The following is a 14,684-nucleotide window of genomic DNA, read 5'->3' on the forward strand; positions in this document are numbered from 1 at the left end:
GGAAATAATTTACAGTAGATATTGTAAATCGTACAGTTACACTTATCCCACATTGTGTAACATATTCTGCATATACAGTTTGTACTTGTCAGTACTGAAAGATAAGGAGATTACAGCACTGTGTAGTGTACAATGATGAATACTTACCTGTACTTACATTGCTCTAAATTGTGAGGAAATTGAATTGTTTCCCATCTAGCCTAAGTCTATCCATCTGACAACTATTACAACAATACTACATAACTATTATGTATCTAATATATGTGTGACATGTTATTGTGATTGTTGGTTGTTCTGTTTAGCATGTAGAGATTTACACAATGAACATGTGTAAAATTGCATTTGAGAGTAATATCATTCAATAGCAAATGAATGCAAACTATTTTGATCTGCAAGGCTTACTCAATGCATTTTGTGCCAAAGCAATTATAAATAACCATAGTCATGTGAACAAATGACCTAATGTTCATATTGTTAGTCATATAGTTTGACGAAGTTTAATAGTCATTCGACGATTATGCCAAAGCGATTGAGAAAAACTGTAAACAATCTTTCATCGTGTAAGCCATCACATGCAAAATTATCCATTCAGTTACCAAAATCTGTCGGACATACATGTATATTCCATAAATATCAGTGACATGGAATGTTTGTGATGTCTGCTAAATCTCTGGCCAGACCAACAATAGCGACAGGATGTCCACCAAGAATATGGGAACTTGTAGTATTACGTATTGTGAGGAGGTACAATTGATTGTTTTTTACAGAACTCCCACAGGTTTTTTCATTGTTGCGTTTTTAATTTTCTTTTATTTTTATTTTTATTTTTTGCATGGATGTCATTTTGTGACAATTTTCTGTTCACAATAAATGACTTTAAATGTAAGAAATGTGTAAAAAAGGTCATGCAAATGTATATTTTCTGTTTACATGCAACACGTTGCTACAAAAATACATTTACTGTATACATACAAATGTTCACATCCTTTTTCTGTGTACTGCAGTATTGTACAGACTTTTCCTAGTAAACTTTTACCTACTGTTGAAATCAGCATCTAAAAAGCTCAGTGTAATACACAATAGCATTCAGCTAGACAAAACTGACATTCTTGTATAGTACAGTAAGCAGTTAGTGTCAACAAAAAGGTAAAACAAAAATGAAATTTGTATCTAACAAATATTTCCAGAGTTGACTGCCATGGTGAAAAAACATCTAAACATTTTGACCAGTACGGCTCACACGATGACAAAAAAACTTCTCATTTTGATGGCCTTGGCCAATTTACTTACACAATAACTAGGTTTTGAAACATGAATTAAATGTTTTGGGTGAGGTACTACATTTTGCAGACATGCAATAGAGAAATTAGCCAAAGTAATTGAGAAAAACTGTAATATATGGAATGGATTACATGAATAAACCACCACAGATGTGTTCAACAAAATACTTTTTATTACAGTAATATAGAGAACATACAAATACATTAAACATAATAACTACAGAGCCTCCTCAGACTGTGATTTATTTATTTATTTATTTTTTTGACAAGTAACTTTAAAAAAAAACATTGTAATATGTAATATGACTGAATCGGCCTGACTTCATTAGGTTACACCAATGAAAATCATTTTAAGGGTTAGATCAAGATAAGGATCAAACTCCTTAACTGCATTTTTTAAATGTTTACAGAGAACAATCAAATTTGGTTTGGGTTCCATATGTAATGTACAAATGAAATGATTGTGATCAGTGTGCATAATAAGTGTGTGTGTGTGTGTGTGTGTGTGTGTGTGTGTGTGTGTCTACACACATTCTTCAATAACTATCTTCGTGGTGGAGGTCCATCTCTCCCTCTTCCTGTCCCTTGACCCGGTGGAGGTCTACGGCCATTACCTGGGAGAGGCCCGGGTGGCCTGGGACCAGGTGGGCGAGTCACTGGTGCCCGGGGATTTGCCGCAGCCAAAGACACATCCTTCTGAACACGTACCCCTTTCCCACTGGCTGCAGCACCGGGTTTTCCTGTCACCTTAGGTGATTTTCTGGGCTGTCCAGCTGGTTTCTCTGCAATAAAAATAAAGAGTTTATCTAAGGAACATAAATTTCTTTCTGAATGAAGACAGCTGCACACTCTTATCAAGTTTAAAGATAAAAAATGTGTTACAAGAGTGGTTCCTTTTCCAAAAAGACTCCTACAATGTTGGTGTGGTAGGATCACTACCAGTACGGGTTCCCCTATTAATATGAATATTATTAATATAATATGTAATATTACATATTACAAATTGTACTGTTACAATATTCTTCAAGTGTACAAGAACAGGAGAGACACAGCAAAGTCATGGCTAATTAAACTAGATATTTAGCCCACTAACCAGTCTCCTCAGCCGGTGGAGGTGGAATCAGAGACTTGTTGGGCAGAAGATCCTCCAGGTCTTTGATTACCTGGTTGGTACTGTCCTTGTTGTTCCTCCTGTTCTTCTCCTCATCTCTTTGCTAAATGATAAGTGAAAAAAAAAACAACTGACACTGTTGATGTCAAACCACTTTATCAGAATTTACAAAGAAGTTTACCAACCATTTGCATTTTCCGCTTTAAGTCCATGTTAGCATTCTGATATGCTTTGGACACAGCATTCAGGTAATAAATAGCCAACCTGTCAGGGAGCAGATAAATAGATAAGACAGACAGACAGAGAGACAGAGAGATAGATAGATAGATAGATAGATAGATAGATAGATAGATAGATAGATTTGTTAATTAAGCAAGTAAATCATCCAACATTTTACCTATAAGTAAAGGTAAAAGTTAAGTGATAACTCACACCATGAGCAATACTACAGAAATGATGAGGCCTGGATTGGACGCATAACTTAATATGTCTCCCATAAAGGCAGGCAAGTCTTTCTCTACAGTCTCTATGATCACATCATACATCTTTTCTTTTCCACTGTGGACATAAATATTTCATTCACAAAGGGTCACATCTTTTCTTATTATATATTGCTCTGGACATTGGTGATGCGTAGGAAAAATGAGAATGAACAATGCTTGTGTGTGTGCGGGTGTTGCCTGAATGGTCCACAGTCAAAGGACGGTGACAGGGTCATGATAGAGTAGACCACAGGCATGAGACTCATGAAGAGGACGAGGAGGAGCAGTCCCATGTAGAAGTTACTAGAACGTGAGGCTTTAAACACTCTCTCATGTGGAACATTACAGGCCATCACTGCCCAACACTGGTAATACATGGAGCTCAACAAACGTAACACATTAATGCCCACCAGACCAGGGGCGTAGAACGCACCCATCCTGAAACACACACCCATTTCTATCATGTTGGGTATTTTCCATTGACTTCAATTATTTTCATGCTAAGCCTGAGCTAATCATGTTTACCGCACCACTGAATGACATCATTACACTATCAATGACTTAGATACTGCCTTTTCACTCTCATGATTTTCTTACCAGATCATTCCCTGGTTGAATATGAGCCCAAGTACGTTACCACTAACGTCAAACTCTGCATAAGATGGCTGCAGAAACACAAACATGCACACACATGCGGATAAATATCTGTATGCACTAAGAACAACCGTAAAAGATGTCACAGTAAAAGATACATTTCGCTGTCTCTCTTTCTTTCTCTCTCTCTCTCTCTCTCTCTCTCTCTCTCTCTCTCTGTAATTAAGTGCCCTGAATGGTGTAATGTGTCTCTCTGTGTCTCTGGTTGTAAAGCAGCCCTATCGCCTATCCTGCCACCTCTCATCTTGTTCAGTTGACCTTGGATGAGTGAGTAGTATGTTACTGATATCGAGTGACAAGAAAATGAGGACGAGAGGCCATAGCCATATAGAGCACAGTCATTCCTCAGCATAAAAATCTCTTTTTGTAAATATACCTTATACCGTTTCCTTATTACAAGTTCCTGTTCTCTACCTTGTTCTTGATGTGGACATCTTAGCATTGCTAAACTAAAATGTGTGATTAGATGAGGTCATCCTGTTTTGAATCAGCAAGTTTCCACAGTGATCTTTAACATAAGAAACAGGAGCAATAGCAGGGTGTGAGGATGAACTTACAAATCCGGCTTCCAAGTCCCAACACCAGCAATAGTTGAGGAATCGCACTATCACGGCCTGTAAGAAGTCCCCAATAAGAATAGTCAGATATGTCACCTGAATATCGGATACTGTGAGCTTCACAAACTCCTATGATTAAAATAAACAGTGAGACAATTACATTTTAAGCACATGAATGAAAATCACTGGCTGTTGCAACAGTTTTGAAAGGCTGACAGTGTGAACACCCACTTGGCCAAATGTGGGTAATTTTGCACAGTGGTGAGTAAAGTTGCCTAACTGCCAGTGCCAGACACTGTGGCAGGTGAACGTCTCGGATTGACATTTGACAAGAAATACCAAATTAAATGTTTTTCAGATTAGCTCAAACCATCTCAGGGGTTGTTCTGAGTTTAGTCCATGCTGTGGCTGGTAGGCTAAAAAGTTGATTTCATACCCTGATTGTGATTGATATTGAAAATGGTGGTGATATTGGTGATGATAGAACTTACAATGCCAACTGCTGTCTCTCAGCAGGGCCCCCTGATGACATCAGCAGGGGCGATGTCTGGAGGGGGAATGTTTTCTGTAACATTGTGCTGTAAGGTGTAGTTGGCGTAGTATTCATTAAGAGCCCAGATGGTTTCGTTTCTGATCACTTTTTCGTTTTCCAGCTGTGAACATAATTTTATATAATACCAGAGAAATGATTCACATGAAATGTACCAGGATTGGTAGGTAAACTAAGGGCACATCCCAAAACTCTTCATTCAAGTAATATCACCTTTTTCTTATATTCATGAACACAGCTACACCATCTGTAGAGAACAATCTAGTTATACCTTAGCATTGACCTCATCAAACAGCGCAAACAAGAAAGTGTAGAGGTTGCCCAGAAAAAGGGCAAAGATTCTAGCCAGCTGCCACTTCAGTGCGATTTGGGGGTGATAGTCTTCTAGCTCTGCTATAACCTCAAATAGAGGTGGACATACCAAGCCCAACAGTGACATGACAATTTCAACCTGATGGGCGGAGAAAACATGGTTTTAAAACTTTTATAAATATAAAACATTCTTCCATCTTGAGGACATCTCATCATTATTTGGCTCTTACTGCTCAAATTTAAAGGGTAAAACTCTGTCATCATTTACTAACTCATATGTTGTTCCAAACCTGTATGACTTTATTTCTTCTGAGGAAAAAAAAAGGAGATATTAGTAAAAATGTTAGTGATTGACAGCCTCAGTTCCCTTCCACTTTCCTTGTATGGAAAAAGGCCAGTGTTCACTTTCTTCAAAATTTCAACTCTTGTGTTCTACAGAAGAAATATCATGCAGGGTTGGAACAACAAAAAGGTGAATAATTGACAATAGATCAATTTTTTGTTTTTGTTTTTTTTGTTTGTTTTTTTTTTTTGGTTGAACTATCAATTTAAATAAAAACAGACACAATTTAAAGGTAACTTTAAAGGGCACCTCATTTTTTTGAAGCCATGTCAATTCATTCCTGTCCTTTTTGGCAAAATCTTAAGATCTTCTGACCACAGCATAGATTAGGTATCCACTCCCACCTAAGCAGCACAGGATTAGAACGTTGGCTAAGACACATAGAAACCTGCACAGGTGAATGTTCTCATCCTTTAGGTTTTCCTGCTCATCCACTATAGATTCCTGGGAAAATAAAAAGAGAAAACTCTGAACTTTTCCACCTTTTTAAGTTCAGCCAATAAGATTAAACTTTATCAAGGAAGCCTTGATTTGATCAATCTGGTTGTACAGATAAGACGACTCTTTGACTCTGTCATATGGTATATCAAAGGCAGAATCCATGATGTTGTCTTTAACCTTGAAGCTTGTGGTGATGGAGGCATACTTGTTGTCAGCTGTCTCAGGGTTTCCTATAAGGAAATCCCAGCTCGTGAACAGCTTCCAGCAAAATGTGAAGGAACCTTCCTCTGCTCCATCTCCTCCCTCATTGGCATTTCTTGCCATTCTAAGAGAAGAAAGCAGGTGATTTGTTAAAGGGATAGATAACCCAAAAAATGAACTTGCTTGGGGGGGGGAAACATGCCTGAACATGAGACACTGAACAAGCTTCTCTCATGAACATACAACAAATGTAAAAATCTTCACTGCAAAATGAATTTTGGGTTGTTTCTCACCTAAACCTATTGTACAGTATGCCTATAAAAGACTTGCAGTATGATGCACAAGCTGCATGGACTACTTTTATGATGCTTTTTGGTGCTTTTAAGCTTGAAAGTTGTTCATTTAAAGATATTTATGAAAATGTTTCCATTTGTGATTCCCATAAAAAAGAAATTCATATGGGTTTGGAATGACATGTGTAAGAGTAAATTATGATCAGAAATTTGATTTGGGGGTGAATTATTTTATTAAGAAAAGGAAATTAGCCATTAAGTCCACACCATCAACAGCAAAGAGCTCTATGTCATTTGGAAAACATAATCATAGAGGGTTACTTTATCAAGTACAAAAGGTTTTCCTATCGTCATTAGACTCATGTTCTGATAACCACCATCAGACTGTAGCCAAATATCCCAACACCAACCAACAGATATGACTGGGGTAGCCGGAACTGCAGGAAACCAATGGTTCGCTGATCATTGTAGTAACCATAAAATAGAATGGAGTATGTGCAATAACCCTGTAAAAAAAAAAATAATAATAATACAATTTTAAAAGATGCAATCCACATGAATCAATAGTAACCTCACAGATGTTTGACATAGAAGCCAATAGATTGCTATGAGATAAATAATAACTGAAATCCTAACTCCAAACTCAAACAAGACAGAGAAGTCCATGGCACTGTCCTGCTCTGCTCTAGGGACTGTTTTTCTGGGTTGGGACCCATAAGGCATGCCCATCAGAACCTCCAGAGAGAGGGAAAATATTTTTAAAATGTACACTCACATGAGATTTACTTCAGTCAAATGTAGTGGCCTAAAGTTTAGACAAAGATTTTTTATTCTATGTAATGAACGTTGCAAGACCCTATTAAGGAGGGCTTCAGCCGCCCTAAAATTTACCTCAATCCCCTTAAAAATCTGTAACTCTGCAATCAGCCCACAAATCATCGACAGCCGCAGCACTATTTTGAAGCCCAAGACTGCTTTGGTGGCTCCCTTAAACTTAAAACTTCTGCAGTGAGGAGGAAAAAACAATCTGCCAAAATGACTCATTATCTACTTCCTCCACAATGTGATGTCACACTGTGATAGATATTTGCATCTGACCGCCTCCATACAACACATCAAAGCCCGCTCAGTAGCGTTGAGCAGTAGTGATGGGTCGTTCATGAAAGATTCGTTCATTTTGAATTAATCTTTTATGTGACTCAGAAGAACGAGTAGTCTCAGAGGGTGATTCGTTCATTTTGTGTTGACCGCGCATGAGCATTGCGCAACCTCTAAAACCACATAGGCGCTGTACAGGAAACAGAAATTATTAAATCACCTCTCGAGTATTCTGGTCCGAGTCATTCGTTCTTTTGTCACGTGACAGCTGTATACGCTATGCACTCACGTGACAAAAGAACGAACGACTCGGTCAAGAAGATTCCAGAGGTGAACTAATCATTTGTTTCTCATAATTTGTCCTTGGCTGCATTATCAATTTTTCCTTATTCGGACTATAATCAAAGTTTGCGTAAGTAGACGTGTTGGGGGGATTTGGCTATTGAAAATGTAACATTTGAATTTAATTCTGCTCAAATGAATGAAATGAACTAAATGACTTGCAAAAAGATTCGTTCATTTTGCTGAACAAGACTCAAAGATTCAAGTCAATAAAATGATCCGATCTTCCCATCACTACTGAGCAGTGAGATGGCAAGAAGAAAGCAGGTCAGTCAAAAGTGGGCATTTACTGTCAAGTCTTAAAGGAGAAGCAGCACCAATACCAAGCCTTTCTGACAGAGGGTCAGAATGAGGGTGGAAAATGTGCACAACACTTACTAATATTCTAAGTAAACCTTAAGGATCATTTCAAATTAATAAAAAAGGCATGTCATGACCCCTTTAAGGATTTTATCACATCTTACCTTAATAACAACAAGTCCAAACATGAATCCAAAGAGTACTAGGTTTAGTCCTTACATCCATCGAAGGAAAATTAAATAAGAGGCAACAGATGACCCAAAGTGACCTGTGAGAAAGAAACAGATGAGAGGACTGTCCTACATCTATATAAGTAATCTTGATAAATAGATAATTGAATATAGAGATTAACTGACTATCAACTTCTTTTATCCTACTCTCCCAGGGAATGCAGGCCATCTTGAAGTTTTCAAAGTCTCTGTTGAACTTGATTAATTTCTGGAAAACAAGGAATGAATTATGGCTAAGTTAGGAACAGTAAGAGTTTAAAATGGTCATTAAGTGAAACACATCATTATGGAATAGGGTTGTACCTTGGTTATCATGACTTTGAATGCATAGAGTCTCTTCCCTTTTCCTTTGCCTAATGCCCCTTCAAACTCCTCAACAAACTCCTGGGCTTCTCTAACAGTTAATATAAATTGAGAATTGTATTAAAGGTACAGTTCACCCAAAAATGAAAACTTAAAGAATGTCAACCTCACCATTCACTTTCATTGTATGGCAAAAAGATGCAATGAAAGCGAATGGTGACTGTGGCTAAAAATCTGCCTAATATTTTTTTTGTGTGTGTTCAGTAGAAAAAATTATGTCATATGGGTTTGTAACAACATGAGGGTGAGTGAATGATGGGATTTTATTTTTGGGTGTATCCTTTTTACAGAAATGAACTCAGCTTTAATTGACTGCATTCTCACTTGTATGCATGGGCTTATTAACTTTCCCTTTAAATCCACATGGAGAGGATTCTTAAACATAATTTTCTAACAACTACAGCAACTGAATTGCAGTGTAATTTATGTAAACCTCCAAAACATTTTATTATAACCTGTAGTAGGTCATATCAACAGCTGTGCAGTGCTTTGGTAGACCTTTTGACCATGGCACTTTGTACAAGTGACCTCTGAAAGCAACTATGCCCAAACATGCATGCCCTCAAGCAGAAACATCAGCATGTATGAAACAGTGTGAAGCTCATCAAATTGTAACATACCTCTCACCTCTACCAGAGGTTACCCCTCCAGAACTCCCCTAGAAGCTTTGCCAAATGTGTGTGATCTTTGTCTGGGACACAGTTTCTTTCCCTACAACACCAGTGCCCAGGCTACTGTTGCTTTCTTGGGTAGTGTGTCTGTCTCTACCAACTTCGTAGGGCAAATGCCCAAACTCTTACCCAGACTGGTCTATTCCACGGGGCAGTCTGAGGTAAAGGTTCAGGCGGAGGCCACTGGGCAATGAATGCACTGGCATAGTCCCTGTGTCAAGTGTTTTATCGCAAAGTACAATCAGATGCATTTTGGATGATGGAGATTCCTGTGGGACATCTTTTTAGTGAGTATTAGGCTTTCTGTGATTATATTTAAATTTAAAGTTAGAGTTCACCCAAAAATGAAAATTCCAACATCATTTACTCACCCTCATATTGTTCCAAACCCGTATTACTTACTTTCTTTCTTTTGTGGAACACAAGAGGAGATGTTAAGCAGAATGTTAGGGACTGACAGCCTCAGTCACTATTCACTTTCATTGCATTTTTTTTTTTTTTCTTCATTTAATGAAAGTGGATGGCAACTGAGGCTGTCATTTTGCCAAACATCTCCTTTTGTGTTCCATAGGGGGAAACATTTTTAACTCAGCTTTGGAACAACCAGCATGATCACACAAGAAATTGACATGTTTTTAAAAGTCCATGTGCCCTGAAATCAACCCCATTCTGCCAAATTACTGACAAGTGCCATACCCCATCATACATGAACACATTTCCTTCTAGCAGTACTGATACAAGTTGTGCGAGAAACTTTCAAGACAAAGGTTCTGGTCCAATGGGAGCCACGAAGTAATTGCATTCACATAAACAATGGTGAGCGCAATGCGAAGATTGCATTTTTGCTTTAAAATTAAATTTTTTGATTTTAGGTTTAGGGTTTGTGTTAGGGATAGAGTTAATAAAATATGTATTTCTGTTGACTGCATTATATCATTTACAACAAAAAAATTAGGGCTGTGAATCAATTAATTTTTTTTTTTAACTAATTAATCGCACAGATTTCTACATGGTACATTAAAACAAACATTAAATATAATCAGAAATGTACTTGCAAGAATTTGGTTAGTCAACATTTATTTTAATTATTAAATATAAATATGTTTAAATGTTGTTGTTTTTTTTTTGTTTTTTTTTTGCGGGTTGAGTTAATTAGACTTTTTTAATAATAGGATCAAATGGGCAGATTCAATTCATATCGAGCTTTATTGGCAAGATAAACAAGTGTACATTGTCAGTGCATTATTAGACACTATACATACTGATACAAAACAAATTCAGTGCTGAAGTCTCAAAACTATTATTTTCTCTAGCTGCCATTCAGTCTCTATCAAGCAAACGATGGGTTGCTCTCGCTCAGCTTCGCTTTTGACACTGGTTCAGATGACAGTGAGTGAGCGTTTTCAGGTGATACGAAGAGATGTGGTAGCTTACCCGTATCTCTCCCACACCTGGCTCACCACTTGCGGGTGAAGTTTCCATTCTCCATACAGTACATCTGCTCCCATGTTAATTATGCCCGGAACATGTGTCTTGCGTAATTAATAAGTGTGAGGTGCTCCACAGAAGGCACACAATCAGTTTCTGTGCTAGAATGTGCAGTCGAGTCGAGCGTGTACCTCCTGAAAATTTATTTATGGCAATTTTAGCCAGAGGAAGTGGGGGAAAACATTAGTGAATTGTCAGGAAGTGAAAAAAACAGATACTACATTAATTGCTTTAATTTTTAAAATGCCTTAAACAGTTAACCTTTTCATGAGTAGGGTCTAAATTCCTCTGCAGTGCCCCCTGGAGTGAGTTATTTTTGCATGTGTCACTGCACAGCCGGTAAAGGGGGGCAGAGTGTAGACGAGTATTTATTTTATTTTTTTTATTTCTTGTTATAAAAGCAAATTCTGTATATAATATAGTAAACATGTGAACAAATGAGTTATGTCTGCTGTACTGTTTTTGTTTTATTTATTTAGTTTTTATAGCTGTAAAAAACAAATGAACAAATAATATAAGCAGTCCGGTTTGGGCAGTTGAAGATCTCGTTTGATGTATTGACTGTGCATATAAGAGCTGTACATTTTTTATTGTGGTACTTTGGTGACGAGTTGGATGTATATATTTAAATTAAAATTATTCTGTGGTTTAAAAGACTGTATGAGTAACTGTTTGAGTGAAAATAAATAGCAGACACTTGACCAGCGCAGCCTGTGTCAGCACGAAAGCCAATTTGAATCTGGCAGCTTGTAACGTAACTGGCTGTTGCAGAAACACATATGTGTGACGCTACTCTTTGGGGCCCAGTTAATAACACATATGTGTGACGGTACGTATGAAAGGGTTAACTATTAATCGCAGAAATTAGGGTGTTAAATTTCCCAGCCCTACTTAAAATACAACATGCTTTTGGTACCACTCTACTGACATTTCACCCAAAAAACTGGAGCTCTTCCATATTCCACCACTAGGGGCAGTGTTTCAAATTTAAGCACAGGCCGATTTCGGCAGCAAAACTTTCCAATATTTTCGAGGTTGAATTTCACCTCTTTAAAAACAATACAGCATACCAGCTGTCATTCAAACTACTTTCAGACACATGCTTTCTCAAAAAACATCTATTTTTCAAAACCAGGAATATGTAGCCAGTAACAGCACCTTTAAACCTCAGTTTAAAGTGCATCAAGAGATGTGAAGATTTAAGAAAGCAGCAGCACAGCAACCTGTAAGCTTTAATGAGGCAAAAAACAAACAAACAAGAAACTCATGCTTAACAAACAAACATCAGTTGGCAAACACTACCTCTTGGTGTTTGCCAACAGAAGAGCCGATAGTATCATAAACACAGATTGAGAGAACAATGAGTGGAGGGAAATCCTTTTTACTTTAGGCACTTGAGTCTCCTCTTCATGCACCAGGGTTTGTTCCGAAGTGTTGCGATCAGCTTTTTCTTCTCCTCCACCTCCTCTTTTAGTCGTGCCATATCTCCCTCAGACATAGACTCGTCATCTAAATTGCTGTCAGAGGATGAACTGCTGTAGAACAAAGCCGTCAGAGACCCCAGAGTCAGCAGTCCATAAAGTCCAGTTTAACAGTAAAGTCCACAAGGATATTGGTGTTGTTTTGGTGCATAAGAATTCTAGTCAGCAAGATGATAATGATAAGCAATTCCAGATCATCAGTTGGAAGGCAAAGAATGAAAAAAAAAAAAAAAGAAATGTCTTAACCAAAAACGCATAACTTCTGGCAAAATAGTGTATTGCATTGTTTGTTGGAGTGGGGGGAAAATGTCTGCCTCTATAATATTTTTTTTTCAAAGATCATTAAATCAATCTGTCAATCAATCAATCTATCAGTACTATACACACTATAGTCAAAAGTATGTGGACACACAAACACCCATATTTGCTTATTGAGCATTTAATTTCAAAATCCTGGGCATTCATAGGGAGTTGGTCCTCCATAACAGCTTCCTCTCTTTTGGGAAGTTTTTCCACTAGATGTTAGAACATGGCTGTGGGGATTTGCTCTCATTCAGACACTACAGAGCATCAGTGAGCTCATGCACAGATGTTGGGTGGAGGGGTCTGGCTCTCAGTCAGCATTCCAATTCATCCCAAAGGGGATGTCCACATACTTTGGGGCATGTAGTGTATATATTACAAACATACAGTATATACAGTACGTATCACTTACATATCGACAATCACAGCATATCTTTTGCAGATGCTTAGAACTAGAGAATACTGCACCTGCTCTGTTTGCCTTTGTTCTTTTTCCTATCCTTATCATTCTTTTCCTTTTCTTTCCCTCCTTTGCCAGCTGCTTTGCCATTCCCTTTCTTCTCCTTGTTATACTCCTCCTCTTTGTGCTTCTTACTTTCTCCTTTTTTCCCTCCTTTTCTTGTATTTCCCTTCTCCTCTTCGCTCTCGTCTTCTGAGTCGTCTGTCTTGGCAGCCCTCTTTTTCACACTAATTGCTTTCGTTCTTCTGCCTTTCCGCTCTTCCTCACTCTCCTCATTTTCCTCCTTCTTCTTCCTGCTTTTCCTTTTCCGTGGTGCCTCCTCTTCCTCACTATCCTCACTATCTGCCGGCTTGGCTTTCTTTCCCCGAGCTACAGGCTTTGGTTTCCTCCTGCTTTTTGCTCTTTTATTTGAATCCACTGGAATGATATAAGAAATGTGTATATATTGACAAAATACTTAAAGGGATAATTCACCCAAAAATGTAACTTCTGTTGTCATTTACTTATCATGTCGTGGCAAACCTGCATGATTTTCTTTCTGCCGTAGAACACAAAAGGAGATGTTAGGCAGAATATTACAGACTGACAGCCTCAATGGTCATCATTTACTTTATTTGTATGGAAAAAGATTAAATTAAAGTGAGTGGTGACTGAGGCTGTGTGTCCATAATGTTCTGCCTTACATCTCTCTATGTGTTCTATAGAAGAAAAAAAAATCATAAGGTTTGGAACGACATGAGGGTGAGAAAATTATAAAAATATTTTCAGTTTTGGGTAAACTATCCCTAAAGAATAATTTGAAGGATTATGTAAAACTGCGTACATGACATAAATTTATGAATTCACAAAAAATATTTTAAAATATTTTTCAAGACTTACCCTCACTTCCACTATCAAATTCTGCATCACATTCTATCCCAACTGTAACACAGACACATACACTTTACTAAAAAAAAACATATTTCACAATAACTCTGTTTGTTGTTGCATAATAGCCTCTTTTTCCACACCTGTCTGATTTTTTATTAGAGCTAACTGCATTTTATGGCATATATTTCACACACTTTGTTTGCTTTGTTCACTGAAAAAATAAAAAACATTGTATAATACATATAATCGTGCCACTTAAGGGCCATTATTCAAACACTGACTCAACAAAACCAGTGTACACAATAGAAAATATATATGTGCTTTTCAGGATTAAAATAGTAAGCAAAACCAACTGTTATAATATAGCTAAATGGTGAATAACTTAAGCAGTAATGATTAGTTCCTTATTTCATCCACATGTAGATATGAAACTACTTGGCACAGTTCACTAATCCACTTGAAATTCTCCCAACAATACACAACTTGAATTAAAACGCATCAGAATGATTCTTGTCTGACATTAGAATCTACTTACCATCATCCATGGTTATTTTAATGTCATTTGTTTTGCGTGGCATTTTGCTGGGTTGAGTTGTCCTGTTTTTCAAACTTGTGAGGCATCTAGAGCTGATGATGATACACCCTGACTGTCAGATGGGTCTTTGTAACAGGTGCTCCACTCTTAAAAAAGGCATCAAATATCTCCTTGACTATGGTGAATTGTAGTCAATATCTACAGCCCTGCTGTGAGAGCCAGTAAACAAAACACCAGTATAACGTATGGGGCAGATAAAATAATAAAATAATCAGAGAACAATCAAAGTACCTTTCCAAAAGAACGTGATCCCTAAAAA

At 37.5% G+C, this 14,684-nt stretch overlaps 1 protein-coding gene across 1 annotated transcript; it reads right to left on the bottom strand.

Moving 5' to 3' along the window:
- Nucleotides 1–1,511: 1,511 nt before the first annotated feature.
- tmc2b (transmembrane channel-like 2b) lies at nucleotides 1,512–14,375 on the bottom strand. The gene is given in 20 exon segments (XM_051657963.1): nucleotides 1,512–2,062; nucleotides 2,374–2,494; nucleotides 2,577–2,655; nucleotides 2,824–2,949; nucleotides 3,072–3,311; nucleotides 3,471–3,538; nucleotides 4,085–4,213; nucleotides 4,576–4,737; nucleotides 4,906–5,085; nucleotides 5,539–5,733; nucleotides 5,908–6,055; nucleotides 6,588–6,730; nucleotides 6,861–6,959; nucleotides 8,129–8,232; nucleotides 8,321–8,402; nucleotides 8,498–8,588; nucleotides 12,102–12,251; nucleotides 12,969–13,377; nucleotides 13,840–13,881; nucleotides 14,366–14,375. Coding segments are annotated over 20 exon segments (2,817 nt in total). The 3' UTR covers nucleotides 1,512–1,823.
- Between the last annotated feature and the right edge of the window lie 309 nt (nucleotides 14,376–14,684).

Source organism: Myxocyprinus asiaticus, chromosome 3 (genome assembly GCF_019703515.2).
Source record: "Myxocyprinus asiaticus isolate MX2 ecotype Aquarium Trade chromosome 3, UBuf_Myxa_2, whole genome shotgun sequence".
Taxonomy (NCBI): Eukaryota; Metazoa; Chordata; class Actinopteri; order Cypriniformes; family Catostomidae; genus Myxocyprinus; species Myxocyprinus asiaticus.